At 34.8% G+C, this 27,300-nt stretch overlaps 1 protein-coding gene across 1 annotated transcript in view; it reads left to right on the plus strand.

Annotated features, from left to right (window-relative positions):
- Positions 1 to 17,633: 17,633 nt before the first annotated feature.
- Positions 17,634 to 27,300, plus strand: part of LOC139520329 (eukaryotic translation initiation factor 3 subunit A-like) — a 41,257-nt gene continuing 31,590 nt past the window's right edge. The window contains exons 1-4 of the mRNA XM_071312876.1: positions 17,634 to 17,837; positions 22,292 to 22,482; positions 25,772 to 25,908; positions 26,656 to 26,819. Coding sequence (XP_071168977.1) covers positions 17,789 to 17,837; positions 22,292 to 22,482; positions 25,772 to 25,908; positions 26,656 to 26,819 — 541 coding nt within the window. The 5' untranslated portion in view covers positions 17,634 to 17,788. The remainder of the gene's footprint in view (positions 17,838 to 22,291; positions 22,483 to 25,771; positions 25,909 to 26,655; positions 26,820 to 27,300) is intronic.

A 27,300-nucleotide genomic window follows, 5' to 3' on the forward strand; every position in this document is an offset into this window, starting at 1 on the left:
CATGAACCCGTTCCAGCGCTCGGTTAATACCCTGTTACCTATTCGTTACCTGTTCGTTACCTATTCGCTTATAATACATTTTGTTATACGTTGCACCTGTTAGAAAAGGATTTTCAATTATGTCCAGGTCTCAGACGGTAACAATGTGTTCTTAGAGATGAAATGACCCCATTAGAGCGCATGTACCCGTTCCAGCGCTCGGTAAATAACCTGTTACCTATTCGTTACCTATTCGCTTTTAATACGCGGGGTATACGCTGCAACTTGAAATAAATCGTGTTTTAATTGAGTTCATGTCTGGTGGTAACAATGTGTTCTTAGAGATGAAATGACCCCATTTGAGCGCATGTACCCGTTCCAGCGCTCGGTAAATAACCTGTTACCTATTCGTTACCTATTCGCTTTTAATGCGCAGGGTATACGCTGCAACTTGAAATAAATCGTGTTTTAATTGTGTTCATGTCTGGTGGTAACAATGTGTTCTTAGAGATGAATGACCCTATTAGAGCGCATGTACCCGTTCCAGCGCTCGGTAAATAACCTGTTACCTATTCGTTACTTATTCGCTTTTAATGCGCGGGGTATACGGTGCACCTTTAAATAAATCGTTCTTTTAATTGTGTTCAGGTCTCTGGTGGTAAGAATGTGTTCTTAGAGATGAAATTACCCTTTTAGTGCGCATGTACCCGTTCCAGCGCTCGGTTAATACCCTGTTACCTATTCGTTACCTATTCGTTACCTATTCGCTTATAATACATTTTTTTATACGTTGCACCTGTTCGAAAAGGATTTTCAATAATGTCCAGGTCTCAGACGGTAACAATGTGTTCTTAGAGATGAAATGACCCCATTAGAGCGCATGTACCCGTTCCAGCGCTCGGTAAATAACCTGTTACCTTTTCGTTACCCATTCGCTTTTAATGCGCGGGGTATACGGTGCACCTTGAAATAAATCGTTTTTTAATTGTGTTCAGGTCTCTGGTGGTAAGAATGTGTTCTTAGAGATGAAATTACCCTATTAGCGCGCATGTACCCGTTCCAGCGCTCGGTTAATACCCTGTTACCTATTCGTTACCTATTCGTTACCTATTCGTTACCTATTCACTTATAATACGTTTGTTGTACGTTGCACCTTTTAGAAAAGGATTTTCAATTGTGTTCATGTCTCAGGTGGTAACAATGTGTTCTTAGAGATGAAATGACCCTATTAGCGCATATGTACCCGTTCCAGTGCTCGGTTAATACCCTGTTACCTATTCGTTACCTATTCGTTACTTATTCGCTTTATATACGTTTGTTGAACGTTGCACTTTTTAGAAAAAGATTTTTACTTGTTTTCATGTCTCTGGTGATAACAATGTGTAATTAGAGATGAAATGACCCTATTAGCGTGCATGAACCCGTTCCAGCGCTCGGTTAATACCCTGTTACCTATTCGTTACCTATTCGTTACCTATTCACTTATAATACATTTGTTGTACGTTGCCCCTTTTAGAAAAGGATTTTCACTTGTGTTCATGTCTCTGGTGGTAACAATATGTAATTAGAGATGAAATGACCCTATTAGCGTGCATGTACCCGTTCCAGCGCTCGGTTAATACCCTGTTACCTATTCGTTACCTATTCGTTACCTATTCGTTACTTATTCGCTTTATATACGTTTGTTGTACGTTGCACTTTTTAGAAAAAGATTTTTACTTGTATTCATGTCTCTGGTGGTAACAATGTGTAATTAGAGATGAAATGACCCTGTTAGCGCTTATGTACCCGTTCCAGCGCTCGGTTATTACCCTGTTACCTATTCGTTACCTATTCACTTATAATACGTTTGTTGTACGTTGCACCTTTTAGAAAAAGATTTTTACTTGTGTTCATGTCTCTGGTGGTAACAATGTGTAATTAGAGATGAAATGACCCTATTAGCGCGCATGTACCCGTTCCAGCGCTCGGTTAATACCCTGTTACCTATTCGTTACCTATTCGTTACCTATTCACTAATAATACGTTTGTTGTGCGTTGCACCTTTTAGAAAAGGATTTCAACGTACAACAAACGTATTTAAAGCGAATTAGTAACGAATAGGTAACGAATAGGTAACAGGGTACTGTAAACCAACTTATTTTCGCGAATACTTTATTTCGCGTTTTACCCTTTCTTGACCAATTGGCGGCTATTTAATTTCGCGATTTTCTGATTTACTTGATGAAGTTTAATAAGGAAAGATCCAAGTTTTACATATTCGCGACGATTTATTTTCGCGTTATTTTTCTACTCGCGAAAATCGCGAAAATAAATCGCTCGCGAAATTAAGTTGGTTTACAGTATTAACCGAGCGCTGGAACGGGTACATGCACTCTAATAGGGTAATTTCATCTCTAAGAACACATTCTTACCACCAGAGACATGAACACAATTAAAAAACGATTTATTTCAAGGTGCACCGTATACCCCGCGCATTAAAAGCGAATAGGTAACGAATAGGTAACAGGTTATTTACCGAGCGCTGGAACGGGTATATGCGCGCTAATGGGGTCATTTCATCTCTAAGAACACATTGTTACCGTCTGAGACCTGGATATAATTGAAAATCCTTTTCTAACAGGTGCAACGTATAAAAAAATGTGTTATAAGCGAATAGGTAACGAATAGGTAACGAATAGGTAACAGGGTATTAACCGAGCGCTGGAACGGGTACATGCGCGCTAATAGGGTAATTTCATCTCTAAGAACACATTCTTACCACCAGAGACCTGAACACAATTAAAAAACGATTTATTTAAAGGTGCACCGTATACCCCGCGCATTAAAAGCGAATAAGTAACGAATAGGTAACAGGTTATTTACCGAGCGCTGGAACGGGTACATGCGCTCAAATGGGGTCATTTCATCTCTAAGAACACATTGTTACCACCTGAGACATGGACATAATTGACAATCCTTTTCTAACAGGTGAAACGTATTAAAAAATGTATTATAAGCGAATAGGTATCGAATAGGTAACGAATAGGTAACAGGGTATTAACCGAGCGCTGGAACGGGTACATGCGCGCTAAAAGGGTAATTTCATCTCTAAGAACACATTCTTACCACCAGAGACCTGAACACAATTAAAACACGATTTATTTCAAGTTGCAGCGTATACCCCGCGCATTAAAAGCGAATAGGTAACGAATAGGTAACAAGATTATTTACCGAGCACTGGAACGGGTACATGAGCACTAATAGGGTAATTTCATCTCTAAGAACACATTGTTACCACCTGAGACATGGACATAATTGAAAATCCTTTTCTAACAGGTGAAACGTATAAAAAAATGTATTATAAGCGAATAGGTAACGAATAGGTAACGAATAGGTAACAGGGTATTAACCGAGCGCTGGAACGGGTACATGCGCGCTAATAGGGTCATTTCATCTCTAAGAACACATTCTTACCACCAGCGACCTGAACACAATTAAAAAACGATTTATTTCAAGGTGCACAGTATACCCCGCGCATTAAAAGCGAATAAGTAACGAATAGGTAACAGGTTATTTACCGAGCGCTGGAACGGGTACATGCGCTCAAATGGGGTCATTTCATCTCTAAGAACACATTGTTACCACCAGACATGAACACAATTAAAACACGATTTATTTCAAGTTGCAGCGTATACCCCGCGCATTAAAAGCGAATAGGTAACGAATAGGTAACAAGATTATTTACCGAGCACTGGAACGGGTACATGAGCGCTAATAGGGTAATTTCATCTCTAAGAACACATTGTTACCACCTGAGACATGGACATAATTGACAATCCTTTTCTAACAGGTGAAACGTATTAAAAAATGTATTATAAGCGAATAGGTATCGAATAGGTAACGAATAGGTAACAGGGTATTAACCGAGCGCTGGAACGGGTACATGCGCGCTAAAAGGGTAATTTCATCTCTAAGAACACATTCTTACCACCAGAGACCTGAACACAATTAAAACACGATTTATTTCAAGTTGCAGCGTATACCCCGCGCATTAAAAGCGAATAGGTAACGAATAGGTAACAAGATTATTTACCGAGCACTGGAACGGGTACATGAGCACTAATAGGGTAATTTCATCTCTAAGAACACATTGTTACCACCTGAGACATGGACATAATTGAAAATCCTTTTCTAACAGGTGAAACGTATAAAAAAATGTATTATAAGCGAATAGGTAACGAATAGGTAACGAATAGGTAACAGGGTATTAACCGAGCGCTGGAACGGGTACATGCGCGCTAATAGGGTCATTTCATCTCTAAGAACACATTCTTACCACCAGCGACCTGAACACAATTAAAAAACGATTTATTTCAAGGTGCACAGTATACCCCGCGCATTAAAAGCGAATAAGTAACGAATAGGTAACAGGTTAATTACCGAGCGCTGGAACGGGTACATGCGCTCAAATGGGGTCATTTCATCTCTAAGAACACATTGTTACCACCAGACATGAACACAATTAAAACACGATTTATTTCAAGTTGCAGCGTATACCCCGCGCATTAAAAGCGAATAGGTAACGAATAGGTAACAAGATTATTTACCGAGCACTGGAACGGGTACATGAGCGCTAATAGGGTAATTTCATCTCTAAGAACACATTGTTACCACCTGAGACATGGACATAATTGACAATCCTTTTCTAACAGGTGAAACGTATAAAAAAATGTATTATAAGCGAATAGGTAACGAATAGGTAACGAATAGGTAACAGGGTATTAACCGAGCGCTGGAACGGGTACATGCGCGCTAAAAGGGTAATTTCATCTCTAAGAACACATTCTTACCACCAGAGACCTGAACACAATTAAAACACGATTTATTTCAAGTTGCAGCGTATACCCCGCGCATTAAAAGCGAATAGGTAACGAATAGGTAACAAGATTATTTACCGAGCACTGGAACGGGTACATGAGCACTAATAGGGTAATTTCATCTCTAAGAACACATTGTTACCACCTGAGACATGGACATAATTGAAAATCCTTTTCTAACAGGTGCAACGTATAAAAAAATGTATTATAAGCGAATAGGTAACGAATAGGTAACGAATAGGTAACAGGGTATTAACCGAGCGCTGGAACGGGTACATGCGCGCTAATAGGGTAATTTCATCTCTAAGAACACATTCTTACAACCAGAGACCTGAACACAATTAAAAAACGATTTATTTAAAGGTGCACCGTATACCCCGCGCATTAAAAGCGAATAAGTAACGAATAGGTAACAGGTTATTTACCGAGCGCTGAAACGGGTACATGCGCTCTAATGGGGTCATTTCATCTCTAAGAACACATTGTTACCACCAGACATGAACACAATTAAAACACGATTTATTTAAAGGTGCACCGTATACCCCGCGCATTAAAAGCGAATAAGTAACGAATAGGTAACAGGTTATTTACCGAGCGCTGGAACGGGTACATGCGCTCTAATGGGGTCATTTCATCTCTAAGAACACATTGTTACCACCAGAGATATGAATTTAATTGAAAATCCTTTTCTAAAAGGTGCAACGTACAACAAACGTACTATAAGTGAATAGGTAACGAATAGGTAACGAATAGGTAACAGGGTATTAACCGATCGCTGGAACGAGTACATGCGCGCTAAAAGGGTAATTTCATCAATAAGAACACATTATTACCACCAGAGATATGAACACAATTGGAAATCCTTTTCCAAAAGGTGCAACGTACAACAAACTTTTTAAAAGCGAATTAGTAACGAATATTTAACAGGGTATTATCCGACCGCTGGAACGGATACAAATGCACTTATAGAGTTATATCACCTCTAAGAGCCCAAATCTTCCACCAGAGACAACAAAACAATTGAAAATCATGTTTTAAAAGGTGCAACGTAAGATACACGTATTATAAGCGAATTATAAGCGAGTGATGGAACGAATTAAACAAGGTAATAGCATGCTCCGAAACGATGTACACCCTGCTTACATGTTTAACTCTACCACATTATGTAAGTATGTGCCTGTCCCAGACAAGAGCCTGAAATTAAGTAGTTATCGTTTGTTTTTGTGTTACATATTTCCGTTTATTTTTTTGTATATGAAATACGGCCGTCAGTTTTGTTGTTTGAATTGTATGAGGTTGTCATGTCTGGGCCTTTTATAGGTGACTACACGGTTTGGGCTATGCTCATTGTTGAAGGCCGTACAGTGAACTATAGTTGATAATTTCTGTGTCATTTTGGTCTAATGTGGAGTGTTGTCTCATTGGCAATCATACCACATCTTCGTTTTTTAGCAAGCGCTAACACGGTGATTTCATCCCGTCGAACCAAGATCCATCTTCAAACATACGGACATAAAGCAGTTAAAAGGTAGAACGTATAAAAAAACAAGTAAGGAACAAATGCGTATCGAACATGAAGTAAAAGGATCGGTTGAGCACAAACACATATAAATAAGTCATAAAAAGATCATTTTACCTCAACCAATTCAGAACTATTACCATATGTAAGACTATTAACAACTAGATTTGTAATTGCTAGCAATAACGGAAGGCACCCCTTCCCCCTATTACCAGGTGAGCGGCAGCCATTTTGACAATTCCAAAGTCAAAGAATTTCCATGGTTACGGCGGCCATTTTGAAAATTCTAACTTCAAAATCCAACTCTGCCTATGCCAGTTACCATTCCTGTAAAGTTTCATCCAGTTTGCGGAAAATTCTTATTTTTGAAATTTTTGACCTTTTTGCATTGTTTCCATGGTAACAAGACCTATTTTGGAAATTCCAACTCCAATGTTGCTCATCATTACTGTGAAGTTTCATGAAGTTTTGAGCATTTTTAGAATTTTGAAAATTTTGGTGTAGTTTCCATGGCAACATAGTAGTTCCAATGATCGCCAAAATCATCCAACACCTGTATATAGTGGGCACCTACATTGTTTTAAAATATGATGATTCTGAGTTGAAGCATATCCAAACAGTTCACCAAAAACCAAAAACTCATTTTTTTCACAATTGTGCCGTTTCCATGGTAACGGCAGCAATATTAAACTATTCCATGCCATAATTAAAAAGGGGGAAGGATATTAAAAATCAAATAAGTAACGAATAGGTAACGAATAGGGAATAGGGAATAGGTAACGAATATGTAACGAATAGGGAATAGGGAATAGGTAACGAATAGGCAACGAATAGGGAATAGGGAATAGGTAACGAATAGGTAACGAATAGGGAATAGGGAATAGGTAACGAATAGGCAACGAATAGGGAATAGGGAATAGGTAACGAATAGGGAATAGGGAATAGGTAACCAACTTGACGCCCATGATGATGAATTACTCACTAACTTGCAAGTGAATAGTTCGACCTGGTTGAATCCGTATTCATGTGAACTTCAATGTGTCCCGGCTTAACTTGAGATGGATTACGCATTATTTATTTAAGTTATTAAAATAAATATGAAAATTTGGGTCAAATCGATGAACATGATTTTGACAGCTAGTTTTAAAAAAATACGCTTAGGCTATCCAGGAACATAGTTAGATATACTGTTCCCTAGGCTATCTCATCAATTATTACTTAATAAACTGAATTGTGTAGTTATGTTCCGGACCATATGAGTATCTGGACCATACGCGTATGGTCATGACCATATGGGTATATACTCATATGGTCCGACCATACGCGTATGGTCGGACCGTACGCGTATGGTCGGGGTAATCAACACGTTTACTTTTAAACTCTAACTTCATTAGGTGTGACCCTTCTGGTTGTTACGTCACTAAAATGTCATCTTATTATTTATTAAAAAAAACACAGTTAATATTACTTACTATTTGTAAGTACAATTATAAGATGTCAAATTCAAATGAACATATTGTAAAAGGAATTTTATTGTTTAAAGTAGGTGACATCACCGGCAAGGATCATGATATTTTTTAAGACAAGTAAAATATTAAAAGTGTATGTTTCTTTATTTTTTTCTATTCTTTATTTCTATACTTCTATTTTAATCTTAATTATAAGACCGGTAAAATAGCATTTAAGAGCCATGAAATAGCCATGAAATAGCTACTGCCTTTATTTAATTTGATCGGTGATATTCATTTTACGATATTGGAAATGAATCAGAGATCTAGAGTTTCTTAAAAACACTGTAGACACATCGGAATTGTCCGAGTAGATATCACTACACGCAGCCAAAACAAGCAATCGCAGAAACTGAGCTACATGGTTGGTACCGTGTGAATGTCATTCTAAGTATACAAAGCATACACGAATACAATTAACGATGAAAACTAAGATCAACTGACTGTGGCATCAATATTTAATGTTTATGTAGCTTTTGAAATGTAAAATTAATACGTATTATTTCTATTGCATGTATATTTGAAAAAATACTTATATGGTCCAAATACTCATATGGTCCGGCCCGTTAATAACCAAACGAGTATAATACTCATATGGTCCGACCATACGCGTACGGTCGGACCATACGCGTATGGTCGGACCATATGAGTATACGCATATGGTCATGACCATACGCGTATGGTCCAAATACTCATATGGTCCGGAACAGTTATAAGACTAAGGGAATATTGCTGTTTGCCGTTAAATGAACGATCGGGAAGATGAGTAAAAGAAATCGAGTTGATACGGGTTGAAAATGTGGGTATGATAAGAAAGAATAACGTGTTTCTTCCAACTAAATACCATTTGAATATAAGTATTAAAAGAGGACTTGACTGTAAGGCAATTTTACCCCAATTATTTTTCTGTTGAACGAAATGTTTGAGCCTTATACCATATGGGTTACCAATATTAATTTTCCAACAAGGTGCTGTTCATTTCACTGCATTATGGGCATACACTGGCCATTATATCTGTCGTTTTTGCGTTTTTATTTTATTTTTTTGGCAATTCACGGTCGTCGACTTATCATCGAAGTTTGAATAATCCACCTTTGGTATCTTCGGCCTCTCTCTAATTAATAAATTGATCTGGACAAAAACTATTAAATAAGTCCATTGAAAATACAATGAGAAAATATAATATAAATGTGTCGTAAACTAATGCAAAGAATGGATAAGGTAGCGTTTTTACTGTTATAATACCAGTTGTTGATAGGTTCTTTCCCGATTATTAAAGAGGGTTAATGATATATTTCATATTATTCATATAATTGTAATAGTTTTAATTTGTAAATTCGATAAGAGATTTTGATAAATGTTTTTCTGAAATGAACCAATATGGTCCAAATTCATACATGGTCCAGTTCGTCATAGACCGTATGAGTATACTAATATGGTCCGTCCATACCCGTATGGTCGGACCGTACATGTAAACGCATACGGTCCAGACTGTACGTGTACGGTCCAAATACTCATATGGTCAGGAAAATATATGAAAACATGTAGGTTGATTTTAGACAGACATTTATCAAAATCTTAAATTAATATATATATAGATACTGTTTCATTTAAAGATGAATAAAATCTTTTTTTTTAAAGGAATAAAGCGAATAAGCGAACACCCAATCAATTAAAAAAACATTATTTATTCAATTGTCTATCTGAATCCTTTTTGAGCACTCTAGCCCATAAGGAACATCAGATTTTTGTTTATACATTTATATGTCTCTTCAGTCATATTCCTTTCCATTTGCATTTTTGAATAAAATTTTAAATATATGAAAATAAATTCTTCCCACCTTATATATAGGAGATTAACATATTTTTCTTAATAATTAGAATTTTCAGTTTTAATTCCATTTACAATCGTCGAACTTTTTGAATTAATCTAAGATTTCAGACAAGGTGATCTTTAATATACATTTGTATCTACTTGACCAACCTCTTAAAACCAGGAAGACCGTACGCGTACAGTCCGACCGTATGCGTGTCTTGAAAAACGTATGCATACGGTCCACATACGCATATAGTCTGAAACATATATATCTATGAAGTTTTACAATGTTTTCTCTCACTGGTTATAATGCACGTTGATGTACGTTTATGTAATAATGTTTATATTCTTTAAAAACTAATTTTAGAGAAATGGACTCTGATTTAACCCCGCCACATTATGTATGTATACGTGCCTGTCCTTAGTCAGGAGCCTGTTATTCAGTGGTTGTCGTTTGTTGATGTGTTTCATATTTGTTTTTCGTTCATTTTTAGTACATGAATTAGGCCGTTAGTTTTCTCGTTTGAATTGTTCTACATTTGTCATCTCGGGACCTTTTATAGCTGACTATGCGGTATGGGCTTTGTTCATTGTTGAAGGCCGTACAGCGACTTATAGTATTTAATTTCTCTGTCATTTGGTCTCTTTTAGAGTATTGCCTCATTGGCAATCATACCATTTTTTTTTATATCTGATATGGCGATTAAAGGACATTAATTTCCTGCATGCTGATTGGATGGATGCTAAGCACTAATACTCCAATTATCAAGTCAAGCCATTCTCAACAGATTTTTACATTTTGTTTGTAATTTTGTTGTACAGTTGCTTTGCTGCTCATGGTACGGGAAGTGATGAGTGCTAAAAATATAATAATTTACAAAACCAAATTATTTATGTGACTGTCACAAGTAAAGAAGCATATAATTCCGTATCGTTTTAGTATAAGTCAGGCGATTGGCGTTCTCGTTTGAATTTCTTGACATTTTGTCATGTCAGGGCTTTTTTGGTGGACTTCTTTCACAGGCACTCGTCCGTCAGAATGTTTTTTTTCCATATATACCTTTATATTGTTGTATAAAGGTATATAGAAAAAAAAATTCTGAGATAAGTGCCTGTGACTTCTTTGCACATAATGGGTGATGCTTATTTTTTTTAAACCCGTTCTGTGGTAGTTTCTTAGGCCGCACATAAATTTTGAAATGTACTGTTTGATGTTCATCGAAAAACATGCAGGAATATGGAACTGTATGGATTTTTTTTCCTTCAAATTTTCAAATGAAAACAACTATTTTTCATTTTTCTCCTCACTTCTGAAACCAGTATTATAAAGAACTTATTGACAACAATCTTATCTAAAAAATACAATGTTGAAAAGTCACGTCATATTGGCAATCATCTTCCAATTTTTCTGAGGATCTAGAAGGATCTATAGTTTGTCCCAAGTCAGCAGCCTCTGGCCATTGTGAGTCTTCTACGATGTTAAATTTTATTCATTTATATGTTTTAGGAGTTTAGTATGACGTTCATTTTCACTGAACTAGTACGTTTTTTCATTTAGGGGCCAGCTCAGTTCTTTCTCGCTGCGTTGAAGACCCCTTGATGGCCTCTGCTCTTTGGTCGGGTTGTTGTTGACTCTTTGACATATTCCCTATTTTCAATTTAATAAACCTGTGGATGGAGTTGCCATTATAGGAAAATACCTAAATGGAAATAATCACCAGACAGTAACAAAATTCAAACTTGACCATGTACATATAAAAGAAATATATTCAAGCATGATGAGCTAAATGCGGGAAAATGATTGCATTCGTCCAAGAAACGTAACACTGCAAAACATTAATTAAACAGAAATAAAATTTTAACTTGATCTGTAACAACTGGTCATGATAAAACTATGCACCAAATATCTAATCTTTATCTTTAAAAAATAATGTTGTTTTTTTCATCGTAAAACTGATTAATAGGACTGATAACGGACGGACAGACAGACGGACGGAGTGCAAACCTACTCCATTTCAGCTTTGTATGTAGTGGAATAATAACAGGGCCCATATCAGGAAAATATTTGTTCTCGATATTACAGAACAACGCCGTATTTAGATAAAAAAAAATGCCGAAAATAAATGATAGCTGCGAGAGAAAAATAAAACGGCCTTGCAAGATGTTAAAATAAAGAATACAATCCTCCCCGGGAAATATCATATGGTCGTCCTCTCATTGGTGAACTTTTTGCCACGTATTTCCAACAAGATTAATAGCTGATATGTCCTCGGTTATTTCTAAAGCACCGGAAAAGAAGCATTGCAATACGTTTGATCTGTATATATCTAAAAAGACTGATCATTAATTTAATGAATCATGTTCAGTTTTAATACATTTTTCAGAATGATCAAGTGAAGTAAATCAGTCAGAGTGGTTATCGATTATTAGTGGTTAAAGATAAGCTTCAGCGCAAATTCAGTACTGGTTAGACACATCGCTTGCTTTCAATAAGATGATAACGGTGCAATATTAATTTAAATATGTGAAAAAATGACCTCTTTTTTTTTTTAACTAATCCTCATTCGATACACGAATTCTCGCTACATTGAAGACCCATTGGTTGCCTTCGGCTGTTGTTTGCTCTATGGTCGGGTGGTTGTCGCTTTGACATATTCACCATTTCCTTTCTCAATTTTATGTAATTGTGTTCTTCTTCGCTATATATATACTCATACGAACATAAAAATTGTCGAAATAATACATAAATAAAACGAAAAGCAATTTGGGATGAGAAATTGTACTGATCAGTTTAATAGAAATAAATTGTGACAACTCTGGTCATGTAAATTATGGTCTCTGGATCTCCGAAAAATGGTAGGAAATCTACAAATATGAAAATGTTACATCAGAAAAAGAGATAACTGCATTTAATTACATATCATGAATGGAAACTATATATATACGGATCGATCTGATCAGTAAATTTTTTCTCGACAAGAGAAAAGGCGCGAAATCTGGATATATATGTGTGAAAACCGAATTACTGATTTAAGCGTATGCGAATATTTATACGCCAAATTAAGAAATGAATTGAATTCGAGTTAACCTAAGGTCAAAACTAGTTTACAGTGGCGTAGCTAGGTCATTTTTACGTGTACGCCCGAACCTCGGTGGCCTGAATGCCCAAAAGGTTCCAGGCCAAAAAAATAAATACTGGAAGTTGATAAGCAGGGACAAGCCTCCGGAAGTTTTAGAGTAATAGAGAATGTCATAAAATTCCTGTCATTGAAAACTCACCAATAACAACATTTTTTAGATTCAATATAATTTTTTTTTTTTTATGTTTAATCTATTTTTGTGTTTAAAATCTATTTAGAATGAATCTAATGACGGTCATTGGTTTAATTTGGAGTAAACGTCCAAACCAGTACCTTAAACTATGATTAAAGGGAGCCGTGGATAACCTTCAATCATTACCGAAGCAGTATGCGTGGTCTTTCATTTAGAATTATTTTACTTTATGAAAACAAGATGGATCAATCGCAGAAAAGTGTTTTCATCTGAAATTGAACCTAGCAAAGCGATGGCTTCTGCATCTGTCGATCTGATGTAACAACATAACTAGATCTTACAAGTATTTGAAAGCTTGCAATATGTTACTAAACGGTGACCAGATCGTCTGACTTAAATCGCGCTAAAACTAAAATAGAAACGGAAAAAATGGCTTCTGAAATTAACCATGAAAAAAAAAACTTCAAGGAAGTTTAAGTGAATTCGACGAAGGTTTAAGTAATTGTTATGTAATAAATTTTAACGTCAGACTGTGAAGGCCAAAAAAGATAAAAAAAAAAAAAAAAAAAAAAAAAAAAAAAATACGGGAAAACTCATCATATATATATAGAATGAAATATTGACTGGGGAAAATTAGGTGAACGTTCGTCTGTAATTCCCACTGCTCACGACGTACTTATCATAGAAATTTAAACTGTGAGGTCACCAAAGGTTCTAAACGCCTAAATAAAATAATTAAAAATACTAATCAGGAATAACCTTTGTAATTTGAAAATAAATAAAAATGGCCTACAACACGGAGTCTTGGCTCACACCGAACAGCAAGCTATAAAGGTTGAATACTTAAAATGCTTTACTTGATTTTTTGTTATGGTTTGACCATCAATTTTCCTAATATGATATCGTTCTTTCAGATTATTTTTTTTTACTTAATTGGCTTTAAAAGTTACAATGCATGATGTCGTCTGTTTATGTAGTTCATATGTGTTTTTCGTTTCTCGTTGGTTTTCCCGTTTGAATGGTTTTACACTAGTAGTTTTGGGGCCCTCTATAACTTGCTGTTCGGTGTGAGCCCAGGCTCCGTGTTGCAGGTCGTACCTTGACCTATAATGGTTTACTTTTATGAATTATTACTTGGGAGGAGAGTTAAATTGTCTCATTGGCACTCATACCACATCTTCCTATATCTATCTATATCTATACATTTTTTTTTCAACAAAAGAATATATCACAAGAATATAAGTTTTGTAAGAAACGTGAGAAATTGTGTTGGACTTGAAGATAAGGCAAAGTGACAAATATCTGAAAGAATGAATCGTTTTATGGTATTAAACAAAGAAATCAAATGATTTTTTAATTATCCAGAACTCTTCACAAACAAAACCCACATGTATACGCATTGAATAAATAGTAGGCCATTCTTAAATGATCACACCGTAGAAGTAGTTGTGCTCTTAATCAATGAGATATTTTGTGAATTAACCCCATCAACTTAATAGTTTTTTTTTACAATGGATAAACCTATTTTTTTTATTATTATTAAATAATATCATCTCTGAACATTATTATTCTTATAAATGACACGGTTGTATGTGATGATTATAATAAATATTTAAAACAAATTCCTTTCAAGCTTTGTAAAAAGAAAGTTTCATTTTATGTATCGGAATGTGTAACAAGTGAATATTTCAATCCCCACTGGAAGGCCTCTGACAGACTGGGTGAGCATAAAATCATAGCCGTTGACAAACAAGTTACAACCTACAAACGTTTTACTGTCGACCACACTGTTATGCAATTAATTCTAATTTCGTCATTATGCTCTGGATAGTCATTTGAGCATAAACAGTTTTTGTCCAGCTACCGTAAAATTTCACAAATGTTTGACAAAATTATTTATATCTTAAAACTAAACTACGTAATGAACCTGCATGTACATAGTTATAATATTGGCACTGCCGACGAAATTGATGATCAAAATAGCTCGCTTTCGCGACATAAATGTCAATGGCTCGACAAAAAATAAAAGTCACATATCCATAGGCGGATCCAGGGGGGTCCCCCCTTAGGTCAGTCAGCGGGCCCCCCTCCCTTAGGAAAAGTTCTGGATCCGCCACTGAATCGAATCTTAGCTCATAATGAATTGCTTGAAAAAAATAAGGAGAGAGAGTAGATTTAGAATTTGACAGAAATAATATGAAACTAATTTTCGTCACTTTTATTCGCAATTACAAGCCATTGAAGAAAGAATTAAAATGTTGATGTACTGTTAACCAATTCCTTTATTTTTATTTATATGAAAATATTTTTTTTAACCAAATTCAAGTGTACGCCAGGGCGTTTTGACGTAAACGTAGCTCCGCGTATGGTTAATGTGCTAAAATTGCAGCACATCTGTCGCATTTAACAAAGTTTTGTGACTATATTTCCTTTTGTTTTCGTATTAAAATCATTCATATCTTTTATCATATTTTCTAATAACGTATAATATTAATATTACATTTGTACGTTAAATCTTTAACTATTATTTTGCGTTAATTGTTTTCCATATAAAAGTCATCCTCCCTCTCTTTACATATAGATACTAAAATACAATAAAATCTATATCATAGAAATCTCTACAAATTTTTCAATAAAATAAATGTGTTATGATGGTCCTAGGACCATCGTAGTTAGGACTATCCTAAGACAGCTTTGTTTTACACCCTAAGACATGTCTCAGACACGACCTAAGACCATCCTAAGTAATGTCCTAAGATATATATCCTTGGATACTTTCATTGACACGGCCCCTGATGTTATTTATGTATTATTGTCATTTTGTTTATTTTCTTTGGTTACATCTTCTGACATCAGACACGGACTTCTCTTGAACTGATTTTTAATGTGCGTATTGTTATGCGTTTACTTTTCTGCATTGGCTAGAGGTATCTCATAAACATGTTTAACCCCGCTGCATTTTTGCGCCTGTCCCAAGTCAGGAGCCTCTGGCCTTTGTTAGTCTTGTACTAATTTAATTTTAGTTTCTTGTGTACAATTTGGAGTTTAGTATATATGGCGTTCATTATCACTGAAAAAGTATAATATATTTTTGTTTAAGGGGCCAGCTGAAGGACGCCTCCGGGTGCTGGAATTTCTCGCTGCATTGAAGACCTGTTGGTGACCTTCTGCTGTTGTCTTCTCTGCGGTCGGGTTGTTGTCTCTTTGACACATTCCCCATTTCCATTCTCAATTTTAGTCTCAGGTAGGGATGACGCGGCCGGATATATTTCACTGTATTCTAGTCTAATAATATTAATTTGTAAATTCAATAAAAAAAAAAGATGAATGTTTGTCTAAAATTAACCCATAAGGTTCAAATACATATATGGTCCAGTTCGTCCTAGACCATATATTTAATGTATTTTAATTATGCCACTTGAAAAAATGAATATAACTTTGGTAAAATAAATACGAAGGGCTTCATGATCAAGCACCTGCCGGAAGACACAATGTGTTTTAAATAGACAAAAGTTTTCCAACTGATCTAAAGTATACAACCTCTTTAAACTAAAAGTATAATTGACACATATCATCGTGTAATGTGTTTTCGTACTAATAACAATTTTCACTGCTTACGGTTTTTACTGTTGAGTTTTTATTTAGGTGTTTACTCAGATTTAAAAAGCATGTCCTGTAGATTGATTTTAGGTATCTAGTTTTTTTGTCAATGATTTCTCTACGATTTTTTACTGTTTCCGATTACTTTGCGATTTTTGTATGTCAAAAAAACGGCGTCATATGTTTTCGTATGAAATAAAAATTGGATCAGTACACGGACAGGAAATGACTACAAAATCCGGAAATAAATTTTTTCTAAAGTCGTGGTTCTGGTGATCGCTTGAATCATAAAAAAAGTTATTAAATACTTTTCAGTACTAAAAATTACTAGTAAATAGTGTAAGGTTGGTGTTTCGTGTGATGAAATTTTTAGATTTTGATTAATTTTCAGATTGGCACCTGGTTTGTACAAAATACATTATTTTTTCTAAAATAAAATGCAGTTTTCAAAATTTATGATTAAATATAAAAAGTTAAGACTGTTTTCATCTTCATGTATCAAGGATGTATAAAAAAAAATTGTCAATGAAATATTGAATAGTTGGATTTTGAACAACCATTTTATATAAGAACCCTGCTAATTTTAACTCGATGGTTTGTAATTAAAACGGCCATAAAAACACATGACAGTCATATGTCTTGAAGATCCGGTGTCTGACTTGCAAAAAACATATCTGGACTTTATTTTAACCCTTCAGAATTTTTTTCCACAACTATTCTAGTGATGCGTATTTTTGACATTAAATAAAAATGGCTAAATAGGTCAGTTTTATTTAATTTGTTCTAACGTCTTTAAAAAGCGACGTTGAATATGTTTTAAATATATCAAGTTGTAGTGGTGTTGTTGTTCTAAATATAGAAACAGAAAAACATGCCACAATGTACGCGTATGCAGTCGAAACCGACGAAATGTGGTTGATACGAAAACATATGACATACGAAAACATATGACACGACGATATTTTAAATAACGATTGACGAAATCTGAGACTACTATATGTGTTATAGTAGTCTCAGACGAAATTAAATTAAAAAGACGGATTCACGTACGGGGTTATCATGTTTTCCGTCAAAGTTTTATAGAAGAAACGTACCATGATCTCTTTTTAGTTATATCATGCCCTTTATCTAATGAGTCGGCCATTTTGTACTCCACATGGCCGGGAAGACACAGTGAAGTGCGACCTAAGAAATTTTTTATCGGTTTAATACATTATGCACATAAACTGAAAAGATGCCAACATATTTCCAAAGACCAGAGAATGCTCTGAAAAGAGCTAATGGTACTAACCTCTTAACAAATACTCTTCTTTACTTGATGTTTCAATATTTGCGAATAATGATAAATTACTTCTTCTTCTTTAGGTTTTCAGTAGTCCTTCAATGATCTGAAGATTATTTACTGTTTGCGCGCGCAGCGTGGCCTATATATATATTTACAAAAACAAAAGGGCCAAAACAAAAACAAAAATATTTGGAAATAAATTTGAGGTGCATAATTTATTAAAATTGTGATTAAAACTATGTACATAGGCTAATAATGAGTTAGATGAATTTGTGGAGAACAGCTGGTGTGAGCTGTTCTCTGAAAGTGTCGACTGTGGCGACAGCGACTGTTTGCATTGGCAATAAGTTCCACTGAGTTATGGTATATGGAAAAAATGAGTATTTATATGTATCTTTTTTGGTTGAAATGTGTCTAAAAGTATAATTATGGTTTTTGCGTGTTCTACTGTCTGATGGTATGAGAATAGCCGATGGTATAGCTACGATTTGATGTACTATTTTATAGAACATTATTAATCTTGTGCGAGTTCTTCTTTCCTGTAGAGTTGGCCAGTTTAGGGTGTTTATCATATCTGTCGGGCTACTGATGTTATGGTATCTGTTACAGACATATCTGGCAGCTCGCCTTTGGACCATCTCGATTTTTGAGGTTTGTTCAACTGTGTGAGGGTCCCATACTGAACATGAATATTCCAGTTTAGGACGGACTAGTGCCAGATATGCCTGAGTTTTGATGTTCTGACATGATGTTTTTAAGTTTCTTTTTAAGAAGCCCAGAGATTTGTTGCCATTAGCTATGATGTTGTCTGTATGTTTAGACCATTTTAGGTTTGCTTGAAGTGTAATGCCCAGATATTTAGCCGAAGAGACAAGTTCCAGTTTGTGATTGTGAAGGATATAGTCATGTTTAAATGGGTTTTTCTTCTGTGAGACTGTAAGGACTGTGCATTTGTCTGGATGGAAAGCCATCAACCAGTCTTGCTCCCACCTAGCAGCTGCATCTAAATCTAACTGTAGTGCATCACAGTCGCTTTGAGATTTGATGGTTTTGTAGATGATACTGTCATCGGCAAACAGTCTGAGCTTACTGGATGATAGGTATTCTGGTAGGTCGTTAATGTATACCAAGAATAATACTGGGCCCAGAACTGTGCCTTGAGGGACACCTTAGGTGACTGGGGCTAGGTCAGATGACTCTCCATCCAGGACAACTGTTTGTGTTCTGTCATTTAAGAATGCAGAGACCCAGTTTAAAGTTTCATTTTGGATACCGTAATAGTGTAATTTATAGAGTAATCTTTTATGAGGGACTTTGTCAAAGGCTTTGGCAAAGTCCATTATAATTAAGTCAATTTGAGTGTTGTTGTTATTATTTGCTGCAAGTTCTTGAATGAATGAAATGAGTTGTGTTTCGCAAGATCTAGACTGACGGAAGCCATGCTGGAGGTCATACAGTATGTTGTTCTTTTCAAGATGGTTGATGATGTGTTTTGTGATGATATGCTCCATAAGTTTACAGGATATACATGTCAATGATATAGGGCGGTAATTTTCTGGTTTATATTTTTCCCCTTTTTTGAATGCTGGTGCTACATTGGCGTGTTTCCAGTCTGATGGTGTAATGCCAGTTTCAAGAGATGTTTTAAAGATAAGTGTGAGAATTGGAGCTGTTTGGTCTTTGAGTTCTTTAAGTATTCTGCCGCTGATGTTGTCTGGGCCAGTTGCCTTATGTGGGTTTATATTGTGTAGGAGTTTCTTGACACCAGGTAAGGATATTTCAAGTGATGTTATCACAGGGTGTGAGCTAGGACCTTTGTCTGGAATGGTGTTATTTGATTCTGTTGTAAACACTGATTGGAATTGTGTGTTGAGGATGTCTGCCTTTTGCTTTGTGTCAGCTATTAATTGTCCTTCTTTTTTTAGAGGTGCAACACCGGTGTTATCTGTGCGCAGTGATTTAATGAAGGAAAATAGCTTTTTAGGTTTAGACTGATTGTTGAATTGTTGGTCTGGTTCATTTATGGGTAGGTCTAAGATCATTTTTTCAATATAACCCCAGTATGCAGTTCTTTGTTCTTTTTGTACTTGTTTTTTCAGATGTCGGTACTTTTCAGCATACTTGATGTCTTGTTTCATTTTATAATAGAGCTTGTTTTTTCGATTGCCATATGTCGTCGACTACGAGTCTACTTATCTTCTGTGTCTGCATTAAGGGTCTTGTAAGGTCGCGTGAACTATTGATTAATATAACAAGAAAACAAATAATGAAATATGATTACTTCTCAGTTAATTATTTTTCCCGCTCCATTTATGATGCACCTTATCGCTAATCCCGGCTGAACCGGCCAAATAGCGATAAGGTGTATTGTAGCTTAGGTTAGTCCATGTTAGTCCCAAATAATACACCTTATCGCTATTAGTCCGCCATTACTGGATATCACATAAAAGTTTGACGTCATATAACAAAATATCTGACGCCACAATGGAAAAGTGATTGTTGTATGTGTCTAAAAGTTCAAGCGGCCGAATCCAGGTCCGTTAGCGCCCATTCACGTTCGCATCCACTCATGTTCGCCCCCTTTCATTTCCGCCCTACATGTTCGCGCCCAATTTTAATTGGTTTTGTGTTTGTTTAATAACTTTGTAATCAAGTTTTGGCAAGTAGTATTCTTATAAGTATAATTGTTTTCATGGTCTCAAAATAAAGTGAGACCGCATTTTTTTTTTTTGTGTTGAATAAATCTTAATCATGTTTTGGATAGTGTATTGTTAAAAAAAATTATATTCCTTTCTAAATAAAGTGGAATTCTGTCAATGTTTTATTTTGTGTTGAATAACTGTTTATCATGTTTTGGTTAGTGTATTGCTATAACTTTTGTTTCATCGACTTGTTTCAAAATGAAGTGAGATTCTGACTACGTTTCTTTTTTTTATTTTTGTGTGTTGATTAAATTTTATCATGTATAGTAATATATAATAGTGTATTGTTTCATTATTTCAGATCAACAGGTTGGGAACAAACCCCCTATATGGTGATTATACCTGTATAGAGGGATAATCCTTCTTTAGAGGGTAAAAATTATCCCTCTGTAGAGGGGTATTTTTGTTTGCACTGGATTTAAAGCAAATTAGGGCAGAATGGCATTCTCTTCTTATTATGGCAGTAACCTGGAACAGTTGATGCACCAATTGATGTACTTAATTTAATATGCACATGCCCAGTTTGATGCTTATCTAACTAAATATAAAATCTATTGTTAACCATGATTGAAAGATGTGATGATCAGGTAAAATCTACTCACTTATGCCTCACTGAACAGAATTTCTATTGTTAGATTTAACATGAAATTTAAAGGTCAACTATTCCTTTTGTTGTTGATCAGGTGTTCAGATAGGTATACAATAGATTGCAAGTTTTGTCACTTTAGCAGAAAACTGGTTATCCCAATTTTTAGTAAAGTGCATATGTTGATGCATATAATGCTAGAGATTATAGCCAATATAACTAGAAAATGCCATTCTGCCCTAATTTGCTTTAAATGCAGTGCAAACAAAAATACCCCTCTATAGAGGGATAATTTTTACCCTCTAAAGAAGGATTATCCCTCTATACAGGTATAATCACCATCCAGGGGGTTTGTTCCCAACCTGATCAAAGGGACCAAGCTGTTAAAAACAATTATCTTTTGTGTTTTTCATTTAAAATCTTCAATCTTTTACTCATACCAAGCTATAAATACATGTATGCAGTATTTACACGAAAGCAATTAAAAACAACAATCATGATTTTCCAATTATTCAACTCGAATTTGAATTAAAATTGGGCGCGAATGTGTAGAGTGCGAACGGACTTTGGGTGCGAACGTGTAGGGTGCGAAAGTATATTGGGCGCGAACGGACCTGATACTCAAGCGGCCGGGTCAGCCGGGATTAGCAATAAGGTGTATTGCGACGTCGAGGAAGGCTATTTTAAATTTTTGCTTTGACGCCTTCAATGTCGGGCGTCTAATTAAAGAAGTAAAAAAAAAAATATAATAGCTTCAAGGCGTCATAATTATTTAGACTAAGCCTAACCTTTCATAACAACCAAAAAATATACATTGTAACGTGTTCAGACAGCTAAAATTGATTTTAAATGCAGTTGAATAAGATGGTTATTGTATTTTCCTGAATGAAAAAGGCATTTTTTTAAGGTTGATAAATAGACAAAACTGGTTGTACTTTATACACTTAAAAAATTGCTGGAGTCGGGGGGGGGGGGGGGGGGGGATACCACAATTTCCTGAGGATTGCAAGAACAAATTAATATTCCAAGGATAATTGGTTTAATATGACAAAGAACATATAGAAATTATTTTAAAAAAAAAATCAAAGAAGCAATTAAGTCAGAACTGAATTGTGACTTATCCTGTTATTTTCTGTACTACAGTCATACTTAATTTATTTTTAGAGTTTATAGATGTTGGAAAAAAGCAGAGAGCCTTGGATGCACTTTATGATGTCATCAAAAGTAAAAAGCATCGAACATGGCAGAAAATACACGAGCCCATCATGGAAAAGTATCTCCAGTTATGTGTGGAGTTACGGAAGAGTCATATTGCCAAAGAGGGTCTTTACCAATATAAAAATATATGTCAGCAGGTAGAAATCAATAACATTTGACTTTAAATTTTTAAGGTGATATTTCATATACAAAGGATGTGTTATGATTGCCAATGAAATAACTCTTCATAAAGGTACCAAATGACGCATAAATTAACAGTTATAAGTCAACAGGGCCACAATTAAAAATATTTCAGTTTGCCCAAACCCGACCCATGATGTGTGGGTAGGTAGGTAGGCAAATTTTTTTTTTTTTTTTTTTTTTTTTTTTATCAGAATTTGCATGAAAATATTAAAAGATCTTAAAACAGTATATCTTTTTTTTCCGTCAAACCTTTGTAGAGACAACCAAAAGCCATGAATTTAAAACCTCTATAAGTAAATTAGTCTACTATATGATTTGTATCCTGAGATGTTTATAACCCTGATAATTGCTAACTGTGTGAAAGGGCTGGTAAATTTATGAAGTGATTTTCAACAATTCCATCAACACGATGTTTGTGTAAAAAAAAAATATCAGCTGAATATGTAATGATTAAAAAATTTGCAGTTTTTAAATCCTATTTCTATTAAAATAGATTAAATGTCCTAAAATATTTATATGAATTATTATCTACCATCCTTAATTTGTGTCTTTTTAGCTCACCTGTCCCGAAGGGACAAGTGAGCTTATGCCATCACTTGGCGTCCGTCGTCGTCTGTCGTCGTAAACTATTTCAAGAATCTTCTCCTCTGAAACTACTGGGCCAAACACTTTCAAACTTTAACTGAATGTTCCTTAGGGTATCTAATTTATAAATTGTATCCAAAGTTTTGATCTATCAACAAACATGGTCGCCATTGCTAAAAATAGAACATAGGGGTCAAATGCAGTTTTTGGCTTATAACTCAAAAACCAAAGCATTTAGAGCAAATCTGACATGGGATAATATTGTTTATCAGGTCAAGATCTATCTGCCCTGAAATTTTCAGATGAATCCGACAACCTGTTGTTGGGTTACTGCCCCTGAATTGGTAATTTTAAAGAAATTTTGCTGTTTTTGGTTATTATCTTGAATATTATTATAGATAGAGATAAACTGTAAACAGCAATAATGTTCAGCAAAGTAAGATTTACAAATAAGTCAACATGACGGAAATGGTCAGTTGACCCCTTTAGGAGTTATTGCCCTTTATAGTCGATTTTTAACCATTTTTCGTAAATCTTAGTAATCTTTTACAAAAATCTTTGAAACTACTGGGCCAAATACTTCTAATCTTTAATTGAATGTTCCTTAGGGTATCTATATTGTAAATTGTATCCGAAGTTATGATCTATCAACAAACATGGTCGCCATTGCTAAAAATAGAACATAGGGGTCAAATGCAGTTTTTGGCTTATAACTCAAAAACCAAAGCATTTAGAGCAAATCTGACATGGGGTAATATTGTTTATCAGGTCAAGATCTATCTGCCCTGAAATTTTCAGATGAATCAGACAACCTGTTGTTGGGTTGCTGCCCCTGAATTGGTAATTTTAAGGAAATTTTGCTGTTTTTGGTTATTATCTTGAAAACTATTATAGATAGAGATAAACTGTAAACAGGAATATGTTCAGCAAAGTAAGATTTACAAATAAGTCAACATGACGGAAATGGTCAGTTGACCCCTTTAGGAGTTATTGCCCTTTATAGTCCATTTTTAACCATTTTTCGTAAATCTTAGTAATCTTTTACAAAAATCTTCTCCTCTGAAACTACTGGGCCAAATACTTCCAAACTTTAACTGAAGGTTCCTTAGGGTATCTAGTTTGTAAATTGTATCCGAAGTTGTGATCTATCAACAAACATGGTCGCCATTGCTAAAAATAGAACATAGGGGTCAAATGCAGTTTTTGGCTTATAACTCAAAAACCAAAGCATTTAGAGCAAATCTGACATGGGATAATATTGTTTATCAGGTCAAGATCTATCTGCCCTGAAATTTTCAGATGAATCCGACAACCTGTTGTTGGGTTACTGCCCCTGAATTGGTAATTTTAAAGAAATTTTGCTGTTTTTGGTTTTTATCTTGAATATTATTATAGATAGAGATAAACTAAACAGCAATAATGTTCAGCAAAGTAAGATTTACAAATAAGTCAACATGACGGAAATGGTCAGTTGACCCCTTTAGGAGTTATTGCCCTTTATAGTCAATTTTTAACCATTTTTCGTAAATCTTAGTAATCTTTTACAAAAATCTTCTCCTCTGAAACTACTGGGCCAAATACTTCCAAACTTTAACTGAATGTTTCTTAGGGTATCTAGTTTGTAAATTGTATCTGAAGTTATGATCTATCTACAAACATGGTCGCCATTGCTAAAAATAGAACATAGGGGTCAAATGCAGTTTTTGGCTTATAACTCAAAAACCAAAGCATTTAGAGCAAATCTGAAAAAAAGTACAACTTCAGCGTAAAAAAACTGTGCCACTAAACATGTTTTACTTCTTTAATTTACGTTCGTTAAATCAGAAGATAATAAAAACAGAGAACATCGAATATCGATTAACTGCGTCTCTCATACGCTTTCTTTTAATCTTATTCACAGTTACTTTCAAACGCAAAGACGACAAACATGAAGTTTTGTACGATGACGGAGCAGATCCAAAAAAAATCTGAAGAAAAAAAATTCTTCAAAAAAACGTCAAAAAAGAATTTGAGTCGGCGGGTTTATTTTGGGTCGGTTCCGTTTGGGCAAACATACAATCTTTTTATTTTGGCCCAGATCAATTGCAAAAGGCTTGACTCAACAGATAGATACAAATACTCTGACAAATAGAAATTCTAACAAAAACTGAGTGGATGTGGCCTGGTACTCGTACATCCCAACAATCAAAAGACACTAAGCACAGATTTGAGAGTACTTACAGCTACTGATATCTAGTTCAAAGCCAATAACAACTTATAACAAAATCTTGCATCTAAGACTAAATTATCAATCAATACACATTCAACATCCATTGGATTTAGTGAAAAGAGGTCATATTTGTATTCAAGTCATGCAAGTCATTACATTGTATGAATATAAACTTGCATATTTCATTTTTAAACTTCTACAAATCACATGACCATTAAAAGGAGAGAAAATATATAGTTTTCTTGTTTTCCAAATTTTTGTTAAAAATGAAATTTCTAAAACTGCAAAAATTCCTAATACGAGTTTTCATTTATAATTTATTTTTAGCCTAATAAGACTTTTAATGTCTTATGTCTTTCAAGTTACATTTTTGTAACAAAATGTGGCATATAATTACCATTACACTTTTACTAGTATAATTTTATAAACTAATAATTGATATTATCTAGGTAAACATAAAATCCTTGGAAGATGTAGTAAGGAAATACATCAATCTAGCAGAGTTTAAAACAGAGGAAGCTAGACAGGAATCTCATCAAGTTGTTGTAGATATTGATGACTTAGAACAACCAGACACACCTGAAAGGTATAAATAACTCTTCTGCTGTTTAAGCAAGTACTAAACAATCAATTGTTTTAATTTAATCATGTGTTTGAAAAACGTATTACTATTATAAATATTCAGCCAATTTCAATGAGAGTGTAGCTAAATGTAAAATCTTTGGTTAGCTTGCTTGCTAGCTAAACCATGAAGTCATTGTTCAGTCAGGTATACTTCCCTCCTTTGAAGTAGCCTAGTCCTACAGACAGATAGATTGGTTATCTGTCATGTCAGACTAGTCTACTATAAAAGGAGGGTAGTTTACTTACCCGAACAATGACTTCTGGTTCACGGTTCAGCTAGCAAGCAAGCTAACCAAAGATATTAGCTTTGCCTACACACTCATTAAAATTGGCTGTAAAAGTAATGAGATGTGATATGTTTGCCTATGAGACAATCATCCACCAAAGTTCAAACAAAGTGTATGCATAAGTATAGGTCAAATAGTACATCACTATAATAATCAGAAGCTGACTAACCAATTGATGTACAATACAATAAATTGGTTGGTTAAGGTATTTAGCATCACTCATAAAGTCTTTGGCTATATCATGCATGGCTGACAGTTTTTATTGGAGTAAGTCTGTAGATAACCACAGACCTTCAACAGGAAAAAAATCATTTATATTTTAAACTAAATTTCTACATTTTAAAAAAAAAGCCTTTCTATTATATAACATACATTTTACATGTAGTTTGTGAGTCATATAAGACTTAATTTTATTCTTTTAGTCTGTTGTTGAAAGTAGTCAGTGGGGAAGACACCCAGGACAGAACAGATAGAGCAATCCTGACACCATGGGTCAAATTCCTGTGGGAATCATACAGACAGTGTCTTGATCTTCTTAGAAACAATTCAAGAGTAGAGAGACTCTATCAGGATATAGCTCAACAAGGTATAGTAACCATATCTTTTATAACAAATCAAGATCACCTATTCAAATATGTCCTTTAATGAGAACAAAACATTGGAAACAGTATTTTTCACCAAATTTGTGGTTGAATAAATGTTTAACTTAATAGTTACCAATTATAGGTTTATCATGATATTTATATTGTATGAATGACATACAGGATAAAATCTGCAACATCTACCTTAAAAAGTTGACAATTTTATCACAAAATAATTAGACTGAGGAAATGTCATAAGCATTCAAATTTAAATGGAGTTTGTGAGTATTTTTCTCTGACAGGTTGTTCCCCCCTCCCTGGCTATATTATTGAACTGGGTTATTTTAGGGAAAACTAAAATCTGTACAACTGGAAGCCATTAATTATTTAATATCTGCTTTTATGTTATTTTTACTGACCACTAGGGGAGCTCTAAAAGAATCGTCTGGAATTCAACCCAGTTTTAAATTTGGGTTCATCAATTTT

The sequence above is a fragment of the Mytilus edulis genome, chromosome 4 (assembly GCF_963676685.1).
Source record: "Mytilus edulis chromosome 4, xbMytEdul2.2, whole genome shotgun sequence".
Taxonomy (NCBI): Eukaryota; Metazoa; Mollusca; class Bivalvia; order Mytilida; family Mytilidae; genus Mytilus; species Mytilus edulis.